This window comes from Nerophis ophidion, linkage group LG03 (genome assembly GCF_033978795.1).
Source record: "Nerophis ophidion isolate RoL-2023_Sa linkage group LG03, RoL_Noph_v1.0, whole genome shotgun sequence".
NCBI lineage: Eukaryota > Metazoa > Chordata > Actinopteri > Syngnathiformes > Syngnathidae > Nerophis > Nerophis ophidion.
In genome coordinates this window covers 59,316,480-59,343,718 of record NC_084613.1, presented here as the reverse complement: position 1 = coordinate 59,343,718, position 27,239 = coordinate 59,316,480, and the positions used below count along the sequence as shown (strand labels likewise).

Sequence of the window (27,239 nt, the reverse complement as noted above, 5' to 3'; positions counted from 1 at the left end):
GGCACCTGAGAAAAGCACTCAAATCATGCACAACAGGGGTGATTGAATAAAAAAATAAGATATGAACAAGCAAGATGAATTTGTCAAATTAGTTACATCCTTTTTGACTAACGGATTTATTTTGAAAACCTATCATGGTATTTCTTGTATCCACGGTTTGGGTTTAAAGCTGCAGACATTAGAACACATCCGAACACATTTAAAAACAAAAGAGGTGCTAGAAACAGAAAAAAATGACCATAACGAGACATTACTTACAGGAGTTGGTTTAATCCCAGGGACTTCAGGGCAATACGTGTAGAGAGAAGAGCTCATACAAACACTTCACTGTACATAAAGATTTACATTTTGTGTTGGGACATTTTGTATGGTCTCACTGAGCACGTCCATGAGCTGTATTCTGTACAAGAACCATCCGCAATTTAGGCAACAAAAGGTAGGAATTGTCAACCGATCAGAAGATACTAACCAGTCTGCTGTACAGCAGCACAATATTGTCTAGTGAAGAGATGACCACATTTGAAATATAGACTGTAACTTGGAAAAAAATCTCCAAATAATTGTTTTCAGTCATTATCAATGCAAACTCATCCGGTCATGAAGAACTGGGATACAGGCTAAAACTGACAACTTGCATTACAATTCAGAGTCACAGTCTGTCGCCTTCCACATCCTCCTCAGGATGAGTCTGTTCCTCAGAGGTTCACCATCGATGGCAGAACAGCTGACAAGGCAGAAGCCAAACTGTTTCATTTCCAATGTGTTCCTTGATTTTGTAAAACCATATTTTCTTCTTATAATAAAATCAAATGCAAGAAAATAAAATGAAAGTATATATAACTCTTTCAGGTCCATTTTGTATTACTTGTCATCATTCTTCTTCACTCCCGTTTCCACGCTCCATGTCTTCCTCGCCGTTTGCTTTGGAATCTGTCCTGCCTTTGGGATCCTCCTCATCCTCATCCATTTGCTCTTCCTTCTGATCGCCCATTGCTTCTTCCTCCCAGTTCTAAAGAGGAAGAATCCACAGCCGGTCAGTCTCACGTTTAAAGCAATAAGTATGTTGTTATCACCCAGAGCAGTTTGAGTGACAATCTACATTTCATGATATAAAAGCACTCAACTGTAACGCTTGGCCGCTCTACAAACGGCAAAAGGCCCCACAGCAGGCATTCGCTCCATCACTGTCGTCTCAATGCAATTAAAGATAAAATGGTCTGTCTTGTCCAAAAAACGACTTGCCATGATTTTGGACCTGGGATATACATAATGTCCACCTTTCTTTGTGCTTTTCTGCTCACTATTTTAGAGTGTGTGGCTCAGCAGTAACTGGACACCATTACATTTACCTACAGAACAGACTAAGGACACATGCGTGTTAAAAAACCTCAACATTTTTAGAAGAAAATAGTTCGCTCAAAAATTTAAGCCAGGAACACCAAGTTGTCAATTGCAGAATGTTGTGTGGCAGGTGGAAATATAGCCATTGAGAAAAATACGAGGAAAAAGAAGAATCGGCAAGAACTCGGAAAGAAAAACTAAATGTGATTTCCCAGCAAAAATAGCAAGGTTGACAGGTATGCTTTACACACTCTTGGTACTGGGGTTCGTGTCAAGTAAGCATGGCTCCTACGCCGCCTAACTTTGCGTGGAGAAGGGACACAGCACCCAACGCAGACAGAATAATCAAAAGGGACCTGAGCATCAAGACATTAGGAGATTAAATATTGGTATGGCTGTACAGTTCAAATACATATCTCTTTATAAAATATACTGATATAACTCGTAATACCGGTATACCGCTCAGCCCTAATGACCACTGCATTATTTGACTGAATTCCGTATGTTGTGGAGAAAATTATAACAGGACTTTAAGGACCGTTCGTTTTTCATGACCTGAATTGCGTGCCCCTTGCCAAGCCTCTATTTGTCATTGCCACTCAAATTAAATTCCAAGTCCTTTTAATTAGAAATAACCTGAGAATAAAAGATCATAACCTGATCAGCCTTAAACAAAAATACCACATTTGACCTATAAGAAAATCGTATGTATTTTTACAAAATAGAAATTGAATGAATTTGAAATATAACAGTGTTTTTGGGGGGACAGTGGATAAATGATTATAATAAATGTATACTATATAATAAACTGAGTTAGTAATTTGAAAACATACTACCGCTGGTCTCACAGAACTTACATCAGAGTCTTCATCAGGACGCCCTTCATCCCCAGAGGACTCATCTTCATCCGAAGATTCTGTTATTTGCAAAAGAAGAACAAGTCTTATTAAAAATTGAGTAACTGTGCACTGGAGATAGCAATAATGTCAGCCATCCTGAAAGGAGTTTTCAGAATGACAAATTCCCAAATAAGCAATCCAGTTTCATGCCACAACTATTTTCAGTTATGCTGGAAATGAACTGGCATAAGCAAAAATTGTAACCACATTAAAGTATTGTATAACATTGGAAATTAAAATAAAATAATTCATGACCGCATAATAATAAACCCTGCATCATTTAAAGGGGTGTCAGAGCTTAAAGTCATTCTACGTGGTCCACAATGTGTTTTATACTGCACAATAATGAAAAACTAATGGAGAGCAGGCTTTGTTCTGCTAAAAAAGAAAAAACATGAATGCTACTAGTCATGTTGCCAGGGAACAGGAGGAATGTTTGCGTGCGGTGCATAGGCAAAATTGCATGCGTGAAGAGCAACACTGCCTACATCATGAACCTATTTGGAAACCGCTTAAGATGATTTAAGAGAAATAAAATGGTCTGACGGTACAAGCTTTAAACTAAGCAACAATGCAACGAGTTTAAAGTGTCACATACCCACGGCATTATATTTGAGCAATTATTTAGCAAATCTGTCAATGGTTGCTAGTTCTAAAACACTATAGCATGGTAAAGCTGTGGGGTGATTATTTCACTCAAGATAAAAGAGGCAAATAACTGATTAGTTTTTTACAAAATGAGGATTAAAAAAAAAGACAAGAATGAGTTGTACTGAAACTGAAAAACAGGGACAATAAGAACAAACATTTACCCTCTTCGTATACCAACTTGGCCTTGTGGTCAACCTCAGATGCAATGTTGCCTTTAGTCCCTGTCGCCTCCTAGTGGTGAAGAAAAAGAACAAAAAAGTGTTGGAGATTAAGCTCTTAAACCTTTTTTCCCCTGGACCAAAAAACACACCGACTTTATATTTAGGGGGCCCCCCCACCCAAGTTGATTTAATTACATTTCATATAAAAGCGCAAGATTACAACCTGAAAGTTAAAAAATTATGTGAAAAAAATCTATAAATAATCTCCAGCGGCTTAAATTTTCATTAGGTTTTTAAGAGGAATGCAAAAGACTTGAAAGAGTTTAGATGCTGAAAATTTACTGTGTTGTAGAAAAATTACATTTGTGACATAGAAGACAAAAGTCAGAATACTATTATGGTCTTACAAGGTCAAGACTGCTTTATTTTATTTGATTTTAGGAAGAAAATACTCCCTAAACATTTTTGGGGATCTTAAAGAAATGTCAAGCACTTTATGAGTTTCTAATAAATGTCAACAATCAGTTTTCCATCAAACTGAAAGAAGAATATGCTAAATTATAAAAGCTTACCTGTATAACGAGGAGGGACAGTTTTCCATTTAACTTTATCAGCTTGTGGAACGTCTTTACTCTGCTCTCAATCATGTGATAAAGCACTCCCAGTTGGGAAACCAGGTCAGGCAACTGTCAAATACACAACATAATTAGTGAGACTGAAAGAAAAATGGACAAAAGAAGACAGAGTCCAAAAACACCTGCAGGAAAATAACTTGGACCTGGGCAAACTTTCAGTCCAATTATATGGTTCATAGTTAATTTTGGTAAAACCCCAATCTCTGTATCTCTTATTCAATGACTAAATGTATAATTATATAACAATTTTTGAGGTGGTTATAACATTCTTTTTTGTAGTATTTTATCAAGACATTAATGGGCTATTTTTTTCTACTAGTGTTCCTGAAAATGGGACCCAAACACAAATACGGCTGATTTTTTTAACAGCTAGTCAAAACAATTGCCCAGGTCTGCTATAACTAAATCAAACAAATATGTTCTTTGTGTATTCAAAATTATTGACAATTTTGCTATTAAACACAATGGATTGAGTTACCAACTGGCAGAAACACTAATTTGTGCACTACATGAGTTAAAACGGAGTTTGACTCACTGATGACAGGTATGATGTGTGATGTGAAAGGACCGCTTTGAGCCACCGAACCATTAGAAGAGCCCTAAAAAAACAGAACAGTGTTACAACTCCATCACTCGACCTTCTGTGTTCTCCTCCCGTTAGCTGGAGACGTTTCATTGATTTATCCAGACCAGCTTCATGAAAGTCAACAATGTGAACCATTACACTAACGGTGGGCTTACAATATTAGGTCACAGAACTGTTATAACCTATCTGCAGATGCATTTCAACAACTACCAACTTTGATTCAACAGGTGATTGTTAATACCTCTCAGAATAATTGTATTAATAGGTTTCCAATGTCTTATTTTCAAAAACATAAACATTAAACTACTTTAAAAACACTAACCAACCATTGTGCAACCAATGTGTTCCTTATGTCCTAAAATGTTACATTTTTAAGGTTTGCGGCTTGAAATTCCACCAGGGAGTTTTTTTTTTTCATTAAACAGTATTAGATAAACATTAGGTATAAACACATATAAAAACTATTTTCGCCCCATTGACTCCTTTATACAGTAGCAGCTTTTTTTTCAACAGTTAAAGATAAAGTACCAATGATTGTCACACACATGAGGTGTGGTGAAATTTGTCCTTTACATTTGACCCATACCTTTGTTCACCCCCTGGGAGGTGAGGGGAGGGGAGCAGTGGGCAGCAGCGGTGACGCGCCCGAGAAACATTTTTGAGGATTTAACCCCCAATTCCAACCCTTGATGCTGAGTACCGAGCAGGGAGCTAATGGGTCCCATTTTTATAGTCTTTGGTATGACTCGGCCGGGGTTTGAACTCACAACCTACTAATCTCAGGGCGGACACTAACCACTAGACCACTGAGTAGGTAACAAACTGTAATTTTGGTGTATCAGTATGTTTTTCCAGTGAAAACCAAATCACAAAAACAAGAAAATATTGTTTTGGCATAACTGAGCAAAAATGAGTTAAGCTGCCAATAAACCGCTGATATGCAATGAAAACGATCTTGGGCAAGTCTACATAACATTGTAGTGAAACATAAAATACTGTTGTGACCTTCATAAACACACCGAAGTTTAGCCTGCTTTCGCTTTCATAGTAGCGCAGGAGGCCCCTAAAAATTTTATTTTTTGTCTACTGTAACATATTCAAATGTCATGGATTATTGACTTTATCAAAGCTGTAATTACCCATCCTCAAATATTCTACTCAACTTTTTCAAATTTTTTGAAATATTACATATTTTGCATTTCCTGAATATAACTAAAAGCAGTTATTTATGACACAAAGGCCATAATACAACATTTAATATCAACAGATAGTTTTGAAGTTGTCCAACAATTTAATGCATTGAACTTAAAAACAAATAATTTATTGCTGACTTATGACACTTACATGCAGGTCCCATTTGGATCCTAAGAGCAAGTGTGTATAGTTAATCTTCAGGATGCACAAAGGTTAATTAAATTGTTAGGCTATTCCCCGTACCCATAATGTACAATTAACGCTTAAAGGGGAGCTGTCCGTTTTGGGGAATTTTGCCCATTGTTTACAATCCCAATGAGAAACAAGGCAAAAATTCTAATTTGTAAAAATCGGCTTGTTCTTGGTGACTTGCATTGCAGCTAATGGGAGCAATCCATTCTGCCACTAAATCACTTGAAAGATGCATTGAAAAAAGTGCCTAGCATGCCATAACCTTTATAGTAACCAAGTTGTAGTGACATTGTTTTTGTAAGATTGAACACAGAGGAACTGTATAACTAGCATAGAAACGGCATGCTACACGTAGGGCTGCACAATTAATCAAATGTTAATCATGATCACAAGTGGCAGCTACGAGAGGGTGACAGTGATCGTTGGCAACATTACCATTTAATAAACAGGCTCAGCTGCATTTCAAACCAAGGAGGTTCACAAGCAAGTCAGCCAACCACCAGAGGGCAACCAATACACAGCGGACTCATGTGAGACCCGAAAGAGTGAGTGACAACAGAGGTTGAAAGTAGATCAGCCAGAAGCTCCCAAAAATATTAGGAAAAATAAATGCATTACTTTGCTGCTCCTCACCCCGCTCCCGCAGAAGTACCCACAGGTACTAAGAGGCACGCATTCAACCTCTAAACACGACCGCATTCCTCGCCATTCTTTAAGCACTTCCGCTCGGTTCCCAAAACCCGGACATTCTCCCGCGCGGCTGAACCAACAACAAACGCCAAAAAAATTGCACAGCAATACTGCATTGGTGTGCACATAAAAAAAAAATCATGTTGCAGAGACACGTTAAGCATTAACAACACTTCGCGCTATAAAGCTGGTTGCTAACAGAGCTGGCCACCTGCCACTGGCACAAAGCCCCGACAAACAGCGACAAAAGCGGGTGTGCCCAAAATACAGACGACCGTAACAACCGTGCACCAAGGAACCTCGTACACATTCACCTCTCAAAGACACACCAAAATAACGGATGTAGTAACACTTTATTTGGCCAAAGACATTCGTCCTAAACATACTGTGAGCAGTACAAGAAATGTGTTTCTTTTTGTGTGCCTTTCGTACAATATCTTATTTTTTCTCTTGTTTGCACTTCATGATCACAATATGCAAATGGCAAATTTATTTTAGTTAACCCTTTGTCTTTTGTACAATTTATTTTATTATTAATAATTTGTAGTTTGATTATAAAATGAAAGTCAAATTGACATACTGTTTGTCTAAAATAGTAAGTGCGTCTGCAGCTGAATCACTTGAGTTTGTAAAGCACAACACAATGCAATAGGACACCAATCTGTCATGACTGAAAAACATGAACAATCATATTGCAGCATCTGTACATCTGTAAAGTATTCCATGTTTTCTTAGTACACAACTTGCTTGACATAGGACTGGGTATGATCACGGTGATCAGCTGTTAGCATTTTTACCTTGATCTAACAAAGCGAAAATGTCTGTTAGAAGATAAGTAGTAAACAGTAAGGAGGAAGCAATGGTACTTTGTATAATCCTGCACGGGACAGTCCGCCTTTATTGACCGTGATTCTATGTGTGTCTGTGAATGTGTGCTTGTGTGCGTTTGTGGGGAAGTGTCTCTGTAAATGTACGCGACCATCCCGTTGCCTTGCGAAAGTCAGGATTGTCACAATGTAATTAATGTTCCATCAGACCAGAAGAAAAGAATAAAGAAATGTGTATAACACTAGAATAGAAGTTAAAGAAACATTGAGAAGGAGCAGCAACTTTAGTGACACACTTTAGTCCCACTGCAGTTCAGCACTGATCCTGCCCTGAATGCGGACTCGCAGACAGGCATAGAATGTCTTTGTGACTGACCTACTGTACTGGACCCGACAGGGAGAATAAACACACAAACTAATTTAAATCAGAAAATGGCATTTTAATCAAAATATTTTTAATCAGACTTTTTATTATGTGTCTGCAAAGATTCGACTCCTCCGATAATAGGTACTAAATAGCTCTGCAAACACTGTGTTCAGAAAAATTTTTGAGTTTGTGGATAAAAAACACTTTCTTCCTGAAATAATCATTAAACTACTTGTGTGTTGGTACACATTAATTCACAGCATCTAAAATTCAAACTGCACTTTAATGTACTTTTATTAAATATAAGCTACAGTATTTGAGGTTTTTTTTTAACTCTACAATCTTGGACACAGCTTGTTTGCAAAGGCACTGGTGAGAAGCAGTGATGTATCAAAGTAATCAAAGAATACAAATAATTTACCATTTGAAATTGTTGTTTAGTAAATGTTAATTTGAAATAAGTCTAAAAGTAGTCCATACACCAATGAAACTGTTTACTGCAAAATGTCTGACACGCAAAAAAAAAAAAATTTGGAGGAAAAAAAGTTGTTCTCTTTACCCCCGCAAAACTAACCGAAATAGACAAAACCAAGGCCCTAAAACAAAGGTAGAGACCGTCGCCTAGGTTACCTGCACTGTTTCACTTCTAATAACCACAATCATAGATATGAACAAAATGACAGTTGTCAGCTGTTAGCATATATTATTACCTAGATCAAACATGGCGGAAATGTCTGTTACAAAATACTGCATTAGTGAACAGTAGGGATTGCGGTCAAAATAGCCCTGCACGGAACAATTCGCCTTTAATGAAAAAACTAAAGTTATTCAACCCTGATCGGAAGATATGAAAAAAAAAAAGTTTATTTTGCCAAATCGCACACCTCTACTTGTTTACAGTGTATGTAGTTGTAATAACAAGCATGGTGTGCTGCATGTATCATAATCAATATTAAAGTGAATCACTCGATGGACAGTTGTCTGTCTGGTCCAGCTGGCCAGGGAAGTTTTTTCAAGCTTACTTTGGGTAAGCATGCCCTTTATAGCTAGGCTTTAAGTTCAACATTTACACCGGCGAGTCACGCCCACCTCACTGTCTCGGCTTCCGTCTGCTGCAACATTTCACCATCTGTTCGTGCTCGATTCTATAAGCAGTAGTTATTCCTACGTATATTCAGGTAAAAAAAAATAAGAATCCTTATTTGTACAAAAATAGTTGTCTTTGTTGTTTGTTACCAAGTCTGCCATGATCAACACACATTTGTGTTTGTTTGCGAAAGTAGTACCACACATTTGTTGCCGAAATTGCGCTCCTATTGAAACGGAAACAAATAGAAAGTGAGAAAAGAAATTCCAGTAATGCATAAAATTACCAACATTTGAAGTTGTTTAGGAGGGTTTTGAAGGCTACTACAGAGACTCTCATTAGCTGCATTTTGCAAGCCTTTATAATCTTTAAAATCCTAAAGAATTAAAAAAAAGTGTGTTCTTGTCTCATAATAGACAGACAAAATATTAAAAAAGTGCAGTTCCCCTTTAGACGTATCATGCAAAAATCACTTGCCTAAATTAACAATGCTCAACAATTCTGGCAAAAATTCAGTGCTCAAATCTAATCAGTCAATACAGTACTTACGAATAAGGGTGCCCTTGGAGCCTCCTGGTTATCTACAAGGAGATAATGGTTGATTAAATGTATCCTGACAAAGATCTAGGCCAGTGGCAGCACAGAATATAGCAGCTTTAGAATGTGTTAGACAATGACACTCACCTCTTCCACCAATGGTAAAACTGCTGGCAGGGGTAACCGGGCAACAGTTTTCTTGATCAAAATATCTCTATGCGTTTGAAAAACTTTCTGAGAAAAGAAAGAGGAAAACCTGTTCAACTATTTTTGCAAGAATTGCAGTGAAAAATATTTGAGTTTTTTTTTTTTTCTTCTTAATACCCTTGTTCTCAAAACACTTAACCAACATAATGGATTACATGTCTTCTTTTATTCTCTCAATTTCCTAAAAGGCATGGCAACTAAAAAATTACAAATCATAGATTTTTCCACATAGAACACATTTCATGACAAAGACAGCGAGAGGAATATTTACATTTAGGATATTGGAGTCGCTGCTCTCAAGCCCCTGCACCAGAAGTACGGCAAAATTGTCCATCTCCAAGGAGGGCTTCCCCTTTGGCCTTCCCTTCACAGTTGAAGTGGCAGACTGAAGAACAATTTCTCCAAGTCGCTCAGCAATTGACATCTGGAGAGGAAGAGATATACTTTTGCTAAATGAGATGTGGATATAAATTTGGTCAGTAGAGTCTCAACATACTTATAACCACAACACATTTGCAGCGCAAAAATACATTTTCTAGAAACCAGTGCACAGGTGAAATACTGCAGATGAGCTCATAAAGAAACTTCATTGACTGGCGGTACTCCTAATTACGTAAGCATATATATTACCTTTACAAGAACGATAGAGCAAAGACAGCACTTTTTAAAGGCAAACACAAATCAGATTCAACATTTGTTAAGTGTTATTCATGATTAGGCACACTCGTCAAACCTCTTTTGTGTCCGAGTCTTTTTTCCTTTTCTCTGTTGCCAGTAAAGTTCCCTTAAGTGGAGCTTGATGACCAGGAAGCCCGGGGACCAGCACTGTGCTTTTAGCATTGACAATTGGGGTTTTCACCTACAATGAGAGAAAGGCAGCGTTTTTACATGTTTTAGACATTGACATCTTTGAAACATTTCCGATACGTATGGCCTTAAGCCTAAAGTCAAATAATTATATATCAACAAAATTTACAGAACTGAGACCGATGTTACTACCCACAACACACAGAATACTACAATTGCAAAGCATGGCTGCATCTACAGAGAATCCACATTTGTTGCTGCAAATATGTCTGGAAAAAGAACATTTTAGGCTGCAAATATGTGCATTGAGGCTCACACTGAAAGATATTTAAACCACCGGACTATTACCTTGGAAACTGTAGAAGCGATTGAAAGGGACAGTGCAGTCTGAACATTGCGAGTCAAACAGATGTTTCTTTCTTCTGTGTTGATATCCTGTAGCAAATATAGGTTGATGGAAAATCACAAAAAAGGTCACTTTCTGAAAAGCTGCCAAAGCAATAAATTAGGTTCAATATTTTAAAAATTAATCCGACACAGATTAGAGACATGCACGGCTTCACGGAATATATAATATGGCCAAATAAATTACCAAGAGTTAAAACATAATTTTAAAATAATTTCCGCCATGCATTATTGATATTACCATATTGAAAATTCATCTAATCAGCTATATGATATTTGGAGAGGCAACGTAACAGTTAGCTGCGTGCTTACCACTTTTTCCATTACAGGCTGTAGATAGTTGCCATAAGCGAGCATCACAGTTCGCGCATCAGGACCCAGGGTAGCAGAGAGGAGGGGGATTGGCATTGGGGAGTCTTGGGTGTCAGACATCTGCACCGTGCAAGTAGGTAACAGAGGCTTCTTACAGGGACTGCGAACACAATCATTGGACAGGTATTTGTATACACTGAATACACTATTCTAAAACTCACTATTAAATGCATTAGTCAACCAACATTGTTCAGTGTTTTTTGCTTTTAAGAGAAGATTCATTCATTTGTAAGCAGCACAATTGAGCTACTCCAGGCATTCTTAGCATAGCTGGACAATATCTAGCTTTGAACTTAATGTACCACTGCCCACTAGACCTTGTTTAACCACCAACGTAAATAAGAATGGTTACCAAATGTAGTACTTGTTAAGGCACTGACTAAATAGAATAGAATAGAATAGAAAGTACGTTATTGATCCCTGGGGGAATTATGTTGGTACTACCAGTAGGGATGGACAAAAAATTCAAATTTGATTTCAATTAAAGCTTCTTACGATTATGGAAATACAATAACCGGAGGAAGAAGAAATGATGGGCCACGCAAAGTGCATGCAAATTGCGGAGCTTTTGTCAGTGAAACAGATAAGCGGACGAGTGAATAAAAAAGTATGTTTAGGAGAAGTTTGCGATGTCACCATGGTAGCTACTTTTTATTTGATACAGAGCTAGTATGCCTAATCAATAATTACTAAATGCAACACACAAGTAGGGCATGATTTCTGTGTTCACGTAACGGGACAGAGTCACATAACTGGCTGACAAAAACGGAATCCGGCGATGAACACAACAAAATATCAGGGAAATTGACAAAGGTAAGTGAAATGGTATTGTAAAATTATGTGTCCGGTAGCGCTCATTTATCCCAGAGATGCTCAACCGCCCAGCCATGGTAAACAATGTGAATGTCAAGGCGGTCATTTGAAACCGCGACTTAACTACGAAACAAAAGCTAACAAGAACAATCCATACACCCACAACAGATCTCATCTGCGTGTGCTGTTGTAACAATTTACAAACAGTGGTCGCAACTTGAGGTGTTCTTTTTTTAACAGCCTCAAGTGACTCGCCGGATTACTCCACAAACTGAGAACAACCGCACAGCACACATCTCCCATTCAAAATAAACAGCGCCACATCCGGTCTGACTGCGGTAACAAAACAAAGGTTTCAAAAAAGTAACTAGCACAGGCTCTTAAAGCACTTATTGATAAATATACAAAGTGATTAGTCTTTGACCTAAAATACTTGTCAAATTTGTCCAAAGATGTATTGCGCCAATAAATGTGAATTAACCATTTTAATACATTTTATTTTACTAAGATAAAGTAAGTAAAACATAAATAACAGAATTAAAAGCCCTATGACGACGCATAAATGCATGACAATTTCATTTAACATTGACTTTTCTCATAAGTAAGACAGATCAAAATTGTTCTTCAAGCTTACCCATTTAAAAAGTGCTCAAAAAGATGCATCTGTCCATCTTTACACACCACTGTGAACTTCACGGCCTGTCCAAGAAAAAGAACCAAACACACTTTAAATCAATGTACATGTATTTGTGGATCAAATTTAAAAAAACAAACAAACATTATGTGAAGTTGAGTCAAAAACACAAAAACTAGTTGATGTATTACAAGGATGTCTGACCTCTTCCTTGGTTTTAGATGTGACGAGATCGATGTGTTGTGGTTCATCTGTGAGTGTGAATGACACAACAGAGTTTTTGTCCTTTCCATCTTCACGTACTTGCCTTAAGTGAGACAATAATTACATCAGTACCACAGCATTTATTTAAAATTGTATACACATTGCCGGATATGACTGTCTGTGTACTTACCAAACACTGAGCAGTCGATCGTGAGCGGCACCTGACAGAATATAGAGGCCACCGGTCTCAGGGGGCCGTGTTGTGGCAAAGCACAGGGTTGTCACAGCTGTGGAGTGGCCGGTAAATTTCTGCACAGGGAGAAAAGCAAAAAAAACCACAGCAATTTCACAATTTTGACAAGTATTTAAAAATGCATTGCCTTGTAAATACCTCTCTATTTGACATGACAGCCTATTGTAAGTTGTAGTTTAATGTTCGGGATAAACCCCTGGTGGTACAAAACAGTGACAGCGTATTGGACTCATACTAAAGAGATGTCTGAAACAAACCAACACTCAAACGAGCAAAGCATAACAAACTATAATACGTTTGCTCCCTAACTACTGTTCAAAAATTAGTGATTGGGCCTCCATATTGTACAGACCTAAACATGTAAAAGACACATGAAATGCTCTCATGAAAATAAGTGTTTTATATATTTAAAAAGGAGGTGTAACATGTATACGAAAAGTATACAAACTGATATATTAATAAAATCGATATATCGCTGAGGACTAAATGTCAATATGCCTGTTACTATATTACATATATACTTACAGCGGGTACATGAAATTTAGCTCTTTTAGAGAGCTTTATAAATGGAATAGACAGAATCCCATTACCTCTATTGTTAGTGACTTTGGCCAAGTTAGAATGCATAGAAAAAAGAAAAATGGGTGTTCTTGTGACGAGAATACATTTTTTATGAGAATTGTAAACGATAGAGAAAATAATTCAAGTGCAGTTCCCCTTTAAACGACTCTTGACATGTCACTTCATAGAAAATGAAAACAAACTTAACCATCTATGGCAGTGGTCCCCAACCACCGGGCCGCAGAAGAATTTTTTATTCATTTTTATAAAAAAAAATTTTTTTTTATTAATTCAACATAAAAAAATACAATATACACTTACAATTAGTGCACCAAACACAAAAACCTCCCTATTTCATGACAAAAACGTCCCTTTTTCATGACAATGAAAAAAAATAAAAAATAGCATACCCCCCCAAATTGTGGCCTTGCACACAGCCAATCCAACAAAACACTAGCCAGTCCCTGCACTCACTACCGCTCCCTCACCTCTCTTGCCCACACACTCAATGATGTCACATATAAAAGGGCCACACACACACACACGCACACGCACACACGCACACTAACCCATTTAAGAGTCACCACTGCATTCAAGCAGCCTATCCTCGGCGAGTCAGGCAGGGCTAAAGCAATAAATATTTCTATAGCAAAAAATTTAAGTCCATATCGCATTAAAAACTAGATTTTGACCCACTTCTATGATGGAACAAGCCAAGTTAGCCAGGCTGGGGGGAACAGAAAAGTTAATCTGAGGCTAAGTTGACTTGAAACGGTTTAATGTTACACATATTATATGTAGAAGAACAGTTTTGTTTTTTATTTACAACTTGAGGCAGTTTAATGTTGATTAACGTGGACCCCGACTTTAACAAGTTGAAAAACTTATTGGGGTGGTACCATTTAGTGGTCAATTGTACGGAATATGTAATGTACTGCGCAACCTATTCATAAAAGTCTCAATCAATCAAAAAAAGCACTTTGTACATAGAAAGGTTTTGTTAGGAAACCATTCTGAGCTTTATCTTATTTAGTTTTTATTTTATATATGTTGACCACATTAACCCTGGCAATGGACCCTGTGTTTATATGTATGTTATGCCATTGTTTAAAAATTTGGTAAATAAATAAACAAAAAAATTATATTTTGTTGTTTTCTTATCATACCGAAAATTACCCAAACCGTGACCTCTAAACCGAGGTACGTGCCGAACCGAAATTTTTGTGGACCGTTACACCTTTAATACATACACATACAAATATATACATACACATATATACATATACCCACCCACCCACACCCACAAGGTCTGGACACACCTTAGGGCTGGGTGATGTATCGATATATGCATCGATATATGCAATGTATCGCGGGTTTGTCTCTGTGCTATATAGAAAACGAATATCTTGATATTCGAGTATACGTCCTCAAGCAGTTGCTTTTAACTGCGGGCATTACACTACAGGCTCTTCCCACTCCTTCTTGTGTCTCTTTCTCACAGACAGTAAGCGCACCTTCTTACATACGACACATACGGTCACGTGATACGTCACATATGTATACGCCCTCGCGGAGCAGAGAGGTAGCAGACTGGGTAACGTTAGCTGTGATGCTATCGAAGCCGTGCAAATGGTAATACGAGAGAAAGAAGGTGCGAATCTGCTAACAAATGAAGGAAGAATTAATTCCCAAGAAAAACAGCAGGGTGTCCATTGTCTGGTGGTGGTTCGGCTTCAAGCGGGAAGATGTTGAATAGACAACTTTAATATGTCAAGTGTGGGGCACAAGCGTTGCTACCAAAAGTAGCATTACTGCTAATATGTAGCATCGTTTGAAAAGTCACCTGTTAACGGTTCAATAAATACAGTTTTGGTCAATTGATTTAGTTGTGATTTCCTTCTCTGCATTAAAGCTTAAAATGAGCATATATTAATGCAGTATGAACAAGAATGTTTTAATGAATAGAATCACCATACTGCTGTGATTATATGTATCAAGTGTTAATTCAAGGCTGCGGCAAAATACCGAGATACAGTGCCCTCCATAATTATTGGCACCCCTGGTTGAGATGTGTTTTTTAGCTTCCAATTATTTTATTTTTTTTCTAAATAATATGGGACCTTAATGGAAAAAAAGAGAAAAATCCAACCTTCAATACAAGTGCATTTATTCAGTGGGGAAAAAATCCCACATAAAGAAATAATTATTTGACATCAAATAATGTGTGTCACAATTATTAGCACCCCTGGTGTTAATATTTTGTACAACCCCCTTTTGCCAACAAAACAGCACCTAATCTTCTCCTATAATGTTTCACAAGATGGGCAAAGACAGAAAGAGGGATTTTCAGCCATTCCTCTTTGCAGAATCTCTCTAAATCATCCAGAGACCTGGGTCCTCTCCTCTGTACTCTCCTTTTCAGCTCACCCCACAGGTTCTCAATGGGGTTGAGGTCAGGGGACTGAGATGGCCATGGGAGGAGCTTGATTTTGTGTCTGGTGAACCATTTCTGTGTAGATTTGGCCATATGTTTAGGGTCATTGTCTTGCTGAAAGACCCAGTGACGACCCAGCTTCAGCTTTCGGGCAGAGGGCAACAGATTTTGATTTAAAATGTCCTGGTATTTCAAAGCATTCATGATGCCATGCACCCTAACAAGGTTCCCAGGGCCTTTGGAAGTGAAACAGCCCCACAGCATCACTGACCCACCCCCATACTTCACAGTGGGTATGAGGTGCTTTTCAGCATGCGCATCTTTCGTGGTACGCCAGACCCACTTAGAGTGTTTGTTGCCAAAAAGCTCAATCTTGGTCTCATCTGACCAAAGCACACGGTCCCAGTTGAAGCCCCAATACCGTTTGGCGAACTCCAGACGCTTGCGTTTATGATTGTGAGTGAGGAAAGGTTTTCTCCGTGCATGCCTCCCAAACAGCTTGTTGGCGTGTAGACAGCGCCTGATGGTTGATTTGGAGACTTTGTGACCCCAGGATGCTACCATTTGTTGTAATTCTGTAACAGTGAGCTTTGGAGATCTTTTGATTTCTCTTACCATCCTCCTCACTGTGCGTGGTGGCAAAATAAACTTGGGTCCTCGTCCAGGCTTATTTACCACTGTTCTAGTTGTTTTGAACTTCTTAATTATTCCTCTCACAGTGGATATGGGCAGCTGCAGTTGAGTGGCAATCTTCTTGTAGCCTCTGCCTGACCTGTGAAGGTCGACGCACATCTGCCTCACTTGTATGCTGTGTTCCTTTGTCTTTCCCATGTTTAAGAGTGGATAAGAGAAATGGCCTCGGTGTCACGTCATATTTATACCCCAGGGAAACAGGAAGTGATGAATTACTAATTAAATGTTCCTACGTACTCTGGTAAACTTTGTAAACTACTGTAGAAATGACAGAAATGCTTCAATTATATTTATTTCCTGGGAATTGTTAAGGGTGCCAATAATTGTGGAACAGGTGATTTAATGAAAAATAATTATTTTTTAGTCAGGGATTTTTTTATTTTCTTACAATTCATTTGAGTTGAAGGCTACATTTTCCTACAATTTTCAGTGTGACAGTATTCTTCTGCAATAAACACTGAATTTATTTTAAGGCTTTTAACACATCTCAACCAGGGGTGCCAATAATTATGGAGGGCACTGTATATCGTGATATGGCCTATAAATACCGAGATATTAAAAAAGGCCATATCGCCCAGCCCTAGTATGAACAAGAATGTTTTAATGTAGACACATAGAATCATCATACTGTTGTGATTATATGTATCAAGTGTTGATTCAAGGCTAAGACAAAATATCGAGATATATATCGTGTCTCGAAATATGGCTTAAAAATATCGGGATATTAAAAAAAGGCCATTTCGCCCAGCCCTAACACACTTTCTCATTCACAACACAACTGATGATCTAAACCCGACAAATTCTAGAAAATTATGTTTGCCTTGGTGCACATCCAACTTGCCTTGATGACCTAAAATATGAGCCCTCCTTTAAGGAAACACTTCCCTTGACCTTAAAAAGTAAAAAAATTTGAGGCCTGAGAACATATTTGTCCAGTTCTCTGATTGGTTGCCTTTTTGACACAAATATAACAGCATGTCCAAACTTGGCAGGGCGCACAGCAGATAGAGCGAGCGGAAGAGGGGAGGCGCCACAAACGAGCGCATCGGTCTGACTGCAGACAGCAGTTATTGTGTTAATGTGGCTAATAGCAAACAAACACTTATTGTGCACAAAATATATTTTTACTTTTTTCCAACATTTTTATTTTTTGCTCAAGTTTAATTTATTTTCAAAATATGTCTGTGCTTACAAAACAAAATTTTCTGTCCTCAAAATCTCCCTTTGCAACCTCAACATTAACACAAAACAATGATGCCATATGACAGGTGTTCTGGCAAAGCCAACTTTATTTATAAAGCACATGTAAGACAATTTTTTAATTGAACCAAAGTTCTTTACATGTTAAAAATCAGAGCAAAAAAAACAAAAACAAAAACAAACAAAGAATAAAGAATGATTGACATGGGGTTTTAATTTGAAAGACAACACCGGACAAGCATTTCCCAACATTTAACAAATAGAAGTTAGCCCCGTTTCATTTAGTGTGTGTCTGACGCTGTCTTGTTGACATAAAGGAAAGAATCAAAAGTACAATCAATCTATCTAAAACAGTAGCAAAAGTAACGTACCACATAACATGAAGCGTATCGTTAACGGTCTGATCTGGTATGGATCAAGGGAGTCCGACTGTTAATACAATCTTATCTATGCAATTGCTTTCACACAATCAAAAAGCATTGCGAAGGCCCGCAGATAGTGTTGACGCAAGGTTATTTCTGCCTAGTGCTCTGAATGTGAAAGTGAAGACATTTCTTGAAGTGCGAGTAACTATCATAGGCAGTGTCAAGAGATATTTCATATCGGTTTGGCGGTATTGTCTCAATTACATATTATTTAAAAAATATACCAGTATAACTCGTAATACCAGTATACCGCCCAGCCCAAGTTATGATATTTCAGTAAATAAAACCTCAATGTCAATTCCATGTCGATTGTGTATCCACAAAATAAGAGAAGAAACAACAGGGTGGATTGTTACCTTGAACTAGGGCTGGGCGATATGGCCTTTTTTTCATATCTCGATATGTTGCCTTAGCCTTGAATTAACAATTGATACATATAATCACAGCAGTACGATGATTCTATGTGTCTACATTAAAACATTCTTCTTCATACTGCATTACTATATGCTCATTTTGAACTTTCATGCAGAGAAGGAAATCACAACTAAGTAAATTGACCAAAACTGTATTTATTTAAGTTATTAGCAGTTGACTTTTCAAATGATGCTACATATAAGCAGTAATGCTACTTTTGGTAGCAACGCTTGTGCCCCACACTTGACATATTAAAGTTGTCTATTTGGCATCTTCTCGCTTGAAGCCGAACCACCGCCAATTAATTTTTCCTTCATTAGCACCTTCTTTCTCTTGTATTACCACTCGCACGGCTTCGCTAGCATCACGATAACCAATCTGCTACCTCTTTGCTGCGCGAGGGCGTATACGTATGTGACGTATGACATGACAGTATGTGACAAAAGGAGTGGGAAGAGCCTGTAGTGTAATGCACGCAGCTAAAAGCAACTGCGTGAACGTATACTCGAATATCCGGATACAGTCATTTTCTATATCGCACAGAGAAAACCCAGCGATGTATCTTTTATATCGCCCAGCCCTACCTTGAACAGAACGGAGCATTCCGACATTAAGATAAGACAATTCTAAACACTATTCCGGTCAAGTGGAAAACAGTGGATAAATGCATTAAAAGTTTTGTTTTTCCTTCTACTTCTCAATCACATGTAGGGCTGGGCGATATTGCCTTTTTTTAATATTGCGATATTTTTAGGCCATATCGCGATATACGATATTTTGCCTTAGCCTTGAATGAACACTTTATGCATATAATCACAGCAGTATGATGATTATATGTGTATACATTAGAACCTTCTTCATACTGCATTCATATATGCTACTTTTAAACTTTCATGCAGAGAGGGAAATCACACCTAAGTCAATTGACCAAAAGTGTATTTATTAAAGTTATTAAGCAATGGCACAAACATTCAAGTCATTTCCAAAACATAAAGTGCATGACTGTCAGAGAAATTTTAAGTGTCAAATAAAAATGAGCTGCATGATAGGAAATCAAATAGTATTCGTCCATCACTATGTGGTATGTTACTAAGGTTATGAAATTCTCATTCTCTAGCGAGTGACTTTTCAAATGATGCTGCATATTAGCAGTAATGTTACTTTTTATAGCAACGCTTTTTACCCCCACACTTGACAAATTACGGTTGTCTGTTCGGGATATTCCCACTTGAAGCCGAACCATCGCCAGACGATGGAAACCCTGCTGTTTTTAATGGGAATTAAGTATACCTTCATTTGTTACCAGATCCGCACCATCTTTCTCTCGTACGGCTACGTTAGCAGCTAACGTAGCCCAGTATGCTACCTCTCTGCTCTGCGAGGGCAAACACATATGACGCGACAGTATGTGACGTATAAAAGAATGTGCGCCTGCTTGTCTGTGGAGAAGGAAAGACAGGAAAGAGTGAGAAGAGCCTGAAGTGTACGCCCGCAGCTAAAAGCAACTGTGTGAGAACGTATACTCAAATATTACGATATAGACATTTTCTATATCGCACAGAGACAAACCCGCGATATATTGTATATATCGGTATATCGCCCAGCCCTAATCACATGTCTATATTCCCCAATCAGCATTATTCCTAATTTGGCGTAACAATCAAAAATGTTTCTTCGATATTTTAATTGACGCCAGTCACATTCACAAATGTTATAGCGAAGACACTCACTCTGTAAACCTCCTTGGTGTCCAAGTCCCACATCTTGATGGTCTGTCCGGCTGAAAGCAGTAATTTACCATCTGGACTCACACACAAACTGGTCACTGCAGCACGGTCTGCTTTCCATTTACTGTGTAGAAGGTAGAGGTGGGGGAAATCCATTTTTACATGCACGCAAAATCAGACATGGGCGATTGTAAAATCGATTATTTACGTCAGTAACTTATTTATTGCAAATAATGCAAACAGTTCTAAAATTCGGCTAAACTTACAAATAATGTATACCAACTGCCAAAAAGCATACATGAAGAGAACATTTCTATCAGCACAAAATGCTGCCACGCAAACCCCGAAAGGAAAGGTAGAAAAGCAAGACTAGTTTTCTTTTTGGGTGCATTTATACACTATATTTTACCTTTACAGTTATTCTCATCTACCAACCTCTTTTGGCTGTCCTTTTGACACTTATATGTCCCATATAACCCCCCCGAGACCCCAAAAGGGACAAGAGGTAGAAAATGGATGGATGTCCCATGTATGGTACCACAGAATTTTTTGCAGATCATTTACTGCCAGTATTATCATTGAAAATGTACTGTAAAATTATATAACATGCATGCAAAAAAGTCAAAAAACTTTTCCAATTTGCATCTCTATCCTGTAACCATGCCCTCTTGGGTAATATACTTCCAGTGTTGTGACCTCTGTTTAGAATCTGTCATGTCAAAAATATTCCTTCTCGCTGGCTACTACCGTATTTTTCCGACTATAAGTCGCGTTTTTTTTTTGTAGTTTGGCCGGGGGTGAGATTTGGCCAAACTATAAATAAAAAATAAAAACTTTTTTTTTTTTTTTGGTTTGGCCGGGTCTCACCCCCCACTGGACTGTGGAGAAGACTGCGACTTATAGTCCGAAAAATACGGTAATACTCTAGTAATACAACAGTTTCAGAGCTAAGTGTTCAAGTCGCAAACTATGATTAGCACCTAAGTGGACAGCTGTAAACATTGTGGTTCGAAGAGCGAACAAGTGACAATAAGCTAAGTAGCTAGATTGTTTCGGTGCTCCTGATTGTCCCCCCCGTCAAAAAGCCAGCGAGTACCTGGGCTGAGGCCAGCATTCAACAAATTTTGCTTATATCGTATTTATAATGATATTTCATCCATCCATCCATCCATCATCTTCCGCTTATCCGAGGTCGGGTCGCGGGGGCAGCAGCCTAAGCAGGGAAGCCCAGACTTCCCTATCGGGTCGCGGGGGCAGCAGCCTAAGCAGGGAAGCCCAGACTTCCCTATCTCCAGCCACTTCGTCCAGCTCTTCCCGGGGGATCCCGAGGCGTTCCCAGGCCAGCCGGGAGACATAGTCTTCCCAACGTGTCCTGGGTCTTCCCCGTGGCCTCCTACCTTTTATATTGATATTTTAATATAAAAAAATCCCAGAAGTGATATTTTGACGCAAAAATTGGTTATTAAAAAAGCTGATTTCCGCATTTTGCGGACACTTAACACGCCTAAATATGGCACAAAAATGTTTTTATATACTTTTCTTCCATACTAGGAAGAAAGGTATGTGCTTTTTGAAATAAAGCAAATAATTTGACTGATACATTACAAATTAACTACAAGAAAACATGAGTGACTTTTTTTCGTTATCAACTTCCACTCTTAGAAGATAAACGTTTTAATAATGTCATGAGAAAGAAATGCATATTTTGCTAAGACTTGCATTGTTCTTTAATACCGTTTGTGCCAAAGAGAACAGTATGTATAAATGTATTTGAATACACTGTTAAAGGCTTGCCGTTTTGTTAAAATATTGGCAGAATACCAATCACTCTTTTTTGTTTAAACACTGACCTCCGTGTCTTGCCTGTCTGCAGGTCCCACTCCACAATATTTGTATCATCTGAGCCACTATACAATAAACTGTCTTCAGGGTGCCAATGGACACAATTCACTCCTCCACTATGGCCTCCATCCTGAAAGAAAGAATGGAGAAACGAAGTTTAGTGAAGAACAACAAGGAAACTAAGTGTTAAAAGTGTGCAAGAACAACTGAAGAGTAATGCATTGCTTGATTTTCAGGGATATGAGCACCAGTTGAGGAAAATTAACAGGAAAACAAACGAAAAAAAAAGTCAATTTCCTCTCAACCTGAGGTGCTGCAACGCAACCCCGATAGAACATTTTGAAAATCAAGACTACATTTCTGCCACCAGGTGCATTTCTACGCTAGATTTTAACTTGATATTTATTCTCAAGTGTCTTTTTGACACTTATACTACATAATTTTTTGTAGATAATTTACTAACATTACTATCATTGAGGAGTAATGTAAAATTCTATAATATGCATGCAAAGAACTCAGAAAACGTTTCCCATTTGGCAACTCTATCCTGTAGCAACGCCCACTCAGGGGTAATATACTATTGGTGTTGTGACCTCATTCAGGCATGTGGGCACCCTTTGAAGAAGAAAAAGAGGACACTTTCTATAAGAGGGTTGCATATGACATGATATACGTTTTTCTCCTCAGAGGCTTAATTCACACGACGGCCAAGCAGCTTGAGCATAGCATTAAAAGAGGTGAGTGTAGATTTTGAGCTGAAAATGGCCATATAGCTGTTCTGTTCTTGGGTGCTCCAGTCATTCAAATAAAGAAATAGGAAAGAACGTTCATAGAGTACAAAACAAGTTGTTCATAATGGTAATAAAGTCATGGGAGAAAAAACAAAATGCGTTGAAGGAAACGGCTCTTAAAAATGTTACTTTAATCATCGTGTGGAATATGATGTAACCATGCTTGTGTCTGCAGCGATCACTTTGTGGAATGTTTGTTTGAACGTTTGATTTTCTATGAGAAACTTTGTGCAATGCAATTGAGTTTACTGTATCAGTAGTATTTGATAGCAGAATTAAACGTAAGAAAAGGACAAGAGATCGAATTAGTTTGATCTTTTGTGGTTGCTACGCCTAAATATAACGACAGACCAGATTGTGCAAATAAACTAAAGTCATGATAAGTCCTGGTAATAAATATTGTGATCGTTAGTCCAATACACCATATTTTGATTGTCAATTTTCACAGCTGAAATTAAAAGCTTAGTTGTTGTGCAGGGAAGCAAAGTGCTTAATTCGACACAGATGGCATTATAGTGTCTTTGGTGTTAAATGTTAGGATCAAGAAAATATTCTGAATAACTAGACCAGGGGTAGGGAACCTGTGGCTCTTTTGATCGACTACATCTGGGTCTCAGATAAGTCTTAGCTGACATTGCTTAACACGATAAGTAATGAATAATTCCGCTGGTAATCAGTATTCAAAATAACGTTCAAAATATAAAACATTCTCATGCATTTTAATCCTTTCATCCGTTTTCTACCGCATCTGTTCAAGAAGTTGCATTAATGGTAAGAAGTACTTTATTTATTATCGGTTAGCTTCAGAAAAACTGTTATTAAAAAGAATAACAGATTCATCATACTCTAGCATGATAAATTGGTTGTACTTGTAAAGCGCTTTTCTACCTTAAGGTACTCAAAGCGCTTTGACACTACTTCCACATTTACCCATTCACACACACATTCACACACTGACGGAGGGAGCTGCCATGCAAGGCGCTAACCAGCACCCATCAGGAGCAAGGGTGAAGTGTCTTGCTCAGGACACAACGGACGTGAAGAGATTGGTACTAGGTGGGGATTGAACCAGAGACCCTCGGGTTGCGCACGGCCACTCTCCCACTGTTGTTTGAGGATGGAGACAGGTTAGCTGATAGTTTCGAGCTAACCACCACCCGCCCAGACTTACTTTGTTTATAAGGATTGTGTTGCTTTCATATGCACATTCAATTTCTACTTGAGGTTCATGAAACAGTGTTTTTATCTACAATAATATTTATTTGACTAAGTACATCACTTTGAATGTGTTTGTGTTTTTAAATAAAACTTGGTTAAAAGATTTCAGTTGAAGTACTTTTAGAAAATTTTGATCACATTTAAAAATACCGCGATAATATTGATAACTGTGATAATTTTGGTCACTAATCGTAATAAGAAATGTTCACACCCTGACATTCCTGAAATAGATTAAATGCGTTTCCCTATGTTTGTGTCAACAAGCAAGGTATTGTTTGGGATGGCAAGTTTGTCACTTCAATCACTGATTTGTTATCAAATTTCTCCTCCAAACCTCAAAGTCAAAAGGGTGCAGTGCAGTTTGTGTCAAGTTTTAAAGGTGGTAAAAAAATATCTGACTGACCAGTTCCTTCAACTAATGGACAATTAATCAAATTTTAAATTTGATTAGGGTTTCTCACTATTTTGAAAACAATCGACAAAAAACGATGAATGGGCCACGCAAAGTGCATGCAACTTTCGGATCTTGTGACGGCAAAAGAGATGAGGTGTGATCCATCCATCCATTTTTTCGCCAGCTTGTACCGGTGATCTTATCCTTTCGGTCATGACCCAAAGCTCATGACCATAGGTGAGGATGGGAACGTAGATCGACCGGTAAAATGAGAGCTTTGCCTTCCGGCTCAGTTCCTTCTTCACCACAACGGATCGGTACAACGTCCGCATTACTGAAGACGCCGCACCGAGGTGTGATTATGTAGAAAAAAAAAGAAAAAAAAGAGGACGGCCACTAGAAGTTAGGAATGTTACCATTATTGCCAAATAATTGACACATCGCTAGTGTGTCCATTCAATAATCAATAATGAACTCAAGTAAAAACAATAGGGCATATTTGATTTCCGCATTAATATAACAGAGGACGGAGTCACAAATTTGGCCAATAAAACAGAGTCTGCTGTTAAACGCAGAATATCATGGAAATTGTCATACATGTGAGTGAAATGTCAATGTTCCAAGAAACTATTGTTTGGGAAAATATTGTTTGATACCTCTCATTCATCTCTGACGTACTTTTCCCCATGCTAAACCAAAAAATGTCGACATGGTCACTTGAAACAGCTATTCAACTACAATGCTAAAGCTAGCGAAAACAATCCATACACTCACAACACATCGCATCTTCTTGTGTTGTGAACAACACTATCAATGTAACCTCAGTTTACAAACAGTGGTTGCAACTCGAAACGCTCGCTTTCTTTTAACAGCCTCAAGAGTTGCCTCTTTACTCGTCAAGCTGAAAAAAGCAGCACAACACACATTCCCTTCACAATAACATGGTGCGCCACATCCGGTCTGACTGCGCTAACAAAATAAAGGTTTCAAAAAACTACCTTGCACAAGCATGATGCACTTCGATGCCACACCCTCCATCGTTTGACCAATTAGAAAGTCTGTGAGTTTGTTGCATCCAGGTTGCCAGTTACGCACCGCCCTCTTAGCCAAGCTACTGCCACTGGTAAAGTTAATTAACGTATCAGACCTTAGTATATCTAAAAGGTGTCGTTACGATTCTCAACTTATTAATGACAAATTCAGGAACAAAACGAGGATTTGAATCAGGCATGCCTTTGAAAGATGGAGACGATTAAAGTCAGAGAAGATATTTTCATCTGATGCCAAACTCGCTATATTTCCTCCTTGATAGGTAAGTCAGGTATTTACATTTTCCTATTACTTGTAATAAATGGAAATGGACAATTCTTATGTAAGCTATATTGTCCAATACAGTCTATGATTTTGTCTAACAAAGTTAGTATGTTCGTGCAACAAATGCTTACAAGTGAAGCACCATCACACTAGTGTAGCTGAGCATGATAGCCCGGTCAATGACGTCGACGTACAGGCTAACTGGGGAAATATATGCCTATTAGCCTGTATGTCGACGCCAACTGACAGGGAAAAGTATATTTTAGACAATAATACCTATGTGGATATGGGTAGTGTCAGTGCCTATTTCGTTCAATATGCTGATAAGCTGAGGAAATGTCTCCTAACATTAGCATGGCCAATTGGAGTTTCTGGTACTGTATGTGCATTAAACACATATGGGGTGGTATTGGCTTGGCACAATGTAATGCATTACATGAAATGATTTTCTACTTTGTGTATGGACATGGTAGTAGGCTATATGATTTATGTAAAACGTGGATTGGCTCATAGAATTGCACTCTGCACTGAAAGATGGTGATGTGCGTACATGGAAGAGAATGCAGTTGTCAGGTTTGATGCAACATGGCGTTATGCTGAACGAAATTTGGCGGTAATTTTACTGATGGCCTTGGCTTGCCATATATCGCCAATTCGATATATATTATATTATATAACATATAATTATTTCAATGGTGGTCTGTGTGGTCAAAATAGACATTTTAGCAGGATCCATCCATCCATCCATTTTCTACCGCTTATTCCCTTTCGGGGTCGGGGGGACGCTGGCGCCTATCTCAGCTACAATCCCGACTCCCGACGAAAATATTCATGTGTAACTTTACAAATACATTTGGCCAATCGACATCACTAAAATGTGGCATAATTACTTAGTAAAACATCTTGCAAGAAGCATAAACCTACAGGGTAGGACTTGTCGATAGCCATTTGAAGTTCCTTGGAGTAGGATTCGGAGTTGTATCTGTCAACTTCTCACATGGAGAGTGGGAGGGAACTTAAAAATTTCGACCGTGACTGCAGTACCATTTCTGGCCACATTACCACATATGGCACCTTTAATTGACAAAAAATGTTTTAAATTTTATTTTACACATTAAGCACACACCACGGTGGTAAAATATGTGTAAAAGGTAAAACAAAAATGAAATAAAGGAAAAACAGAATTTTGTTGTTGTATATTGCTATTGACATTACATAAGTATTATTGCTATTATTTTACATGTGGTTTATTCATTACTCAGTTATATCCAGGTTGCTTTAACTATTTAAAGTTGAGTTTTGGTGGTAAAATACTCACGTTTTCGAATGAATAATTCTGTGATTAATCATAATACAATATCAAT

The 27,239-nt window shown here is 38.1% G+C and overlaps 1 protein-coding gene across 1 annotated transcript in view; it reads right to left on the bottom strand.

Moving 5' to 3' along the window:
• Positions 1–250: 250 nt before the first annotated feature.
• Positions 251–27,239, bottom strand: part of wdr43 (WD repeat domain 43) — a 34,293-nt gene continuing 7,304 nt past the window's right edge. The window contains exons 3-18 of the mRNA XM_061895725.1: positions 22,167–22,288; positions 20,320–20,440; positions 12,800–12,918; positions 12,610–12,712; positions 12,406–12,470; positions 10,899–11,058; positions 10,530–10,616; positions 10,108–10,233; positions 9,646–9,798; positions 9,315–9,401; positions 9,180–9,211; positions 4,223–4,286; positions 3,625–3,738; positions 3,053–3,122; positions 2,199–2,257; positions 251–1,009 (exon numbers count right to left, since the gene is read on the bottom strand). Coding sequence (XP_061751709.1) covers positions 872–1,009; positions 2,199–2,257; positions 3,053–3,122; positions 3,625–3,738; positions 4,223–4,286; positions 9,180–9,211; positions 9,315–9,401; positions 9,646–9,798; positions 10,108–10,233; positions 10,530–10,616; positions 10,899–11,058; positions 12,406–12,470; positions 12,610–12,712; positions 12,800–12,918; positions 20,320–20,440; positions 22,167–22,288 — 1,620 coding nt within the window. The 3' untranslated portion in view covers positions 251–871. The remainder of the gene's footprint in view (positions 1,010–2,198; positions 2,258–3,052; positions 3,123–3,624; positions 3,739–4,222; positions 4,287–9,179; positions 9,212–9,314; positions 9,402–9,645; positions 9,799–10,107; positions 10,234–10,529; positions 10,617–10,898; positions 11,059–12,405; positions 12,471–12,609; positions 12,713–12,799; positions 12,919–20,319; positions 20,441–22,166; positions 22,289–27,239) is intronic.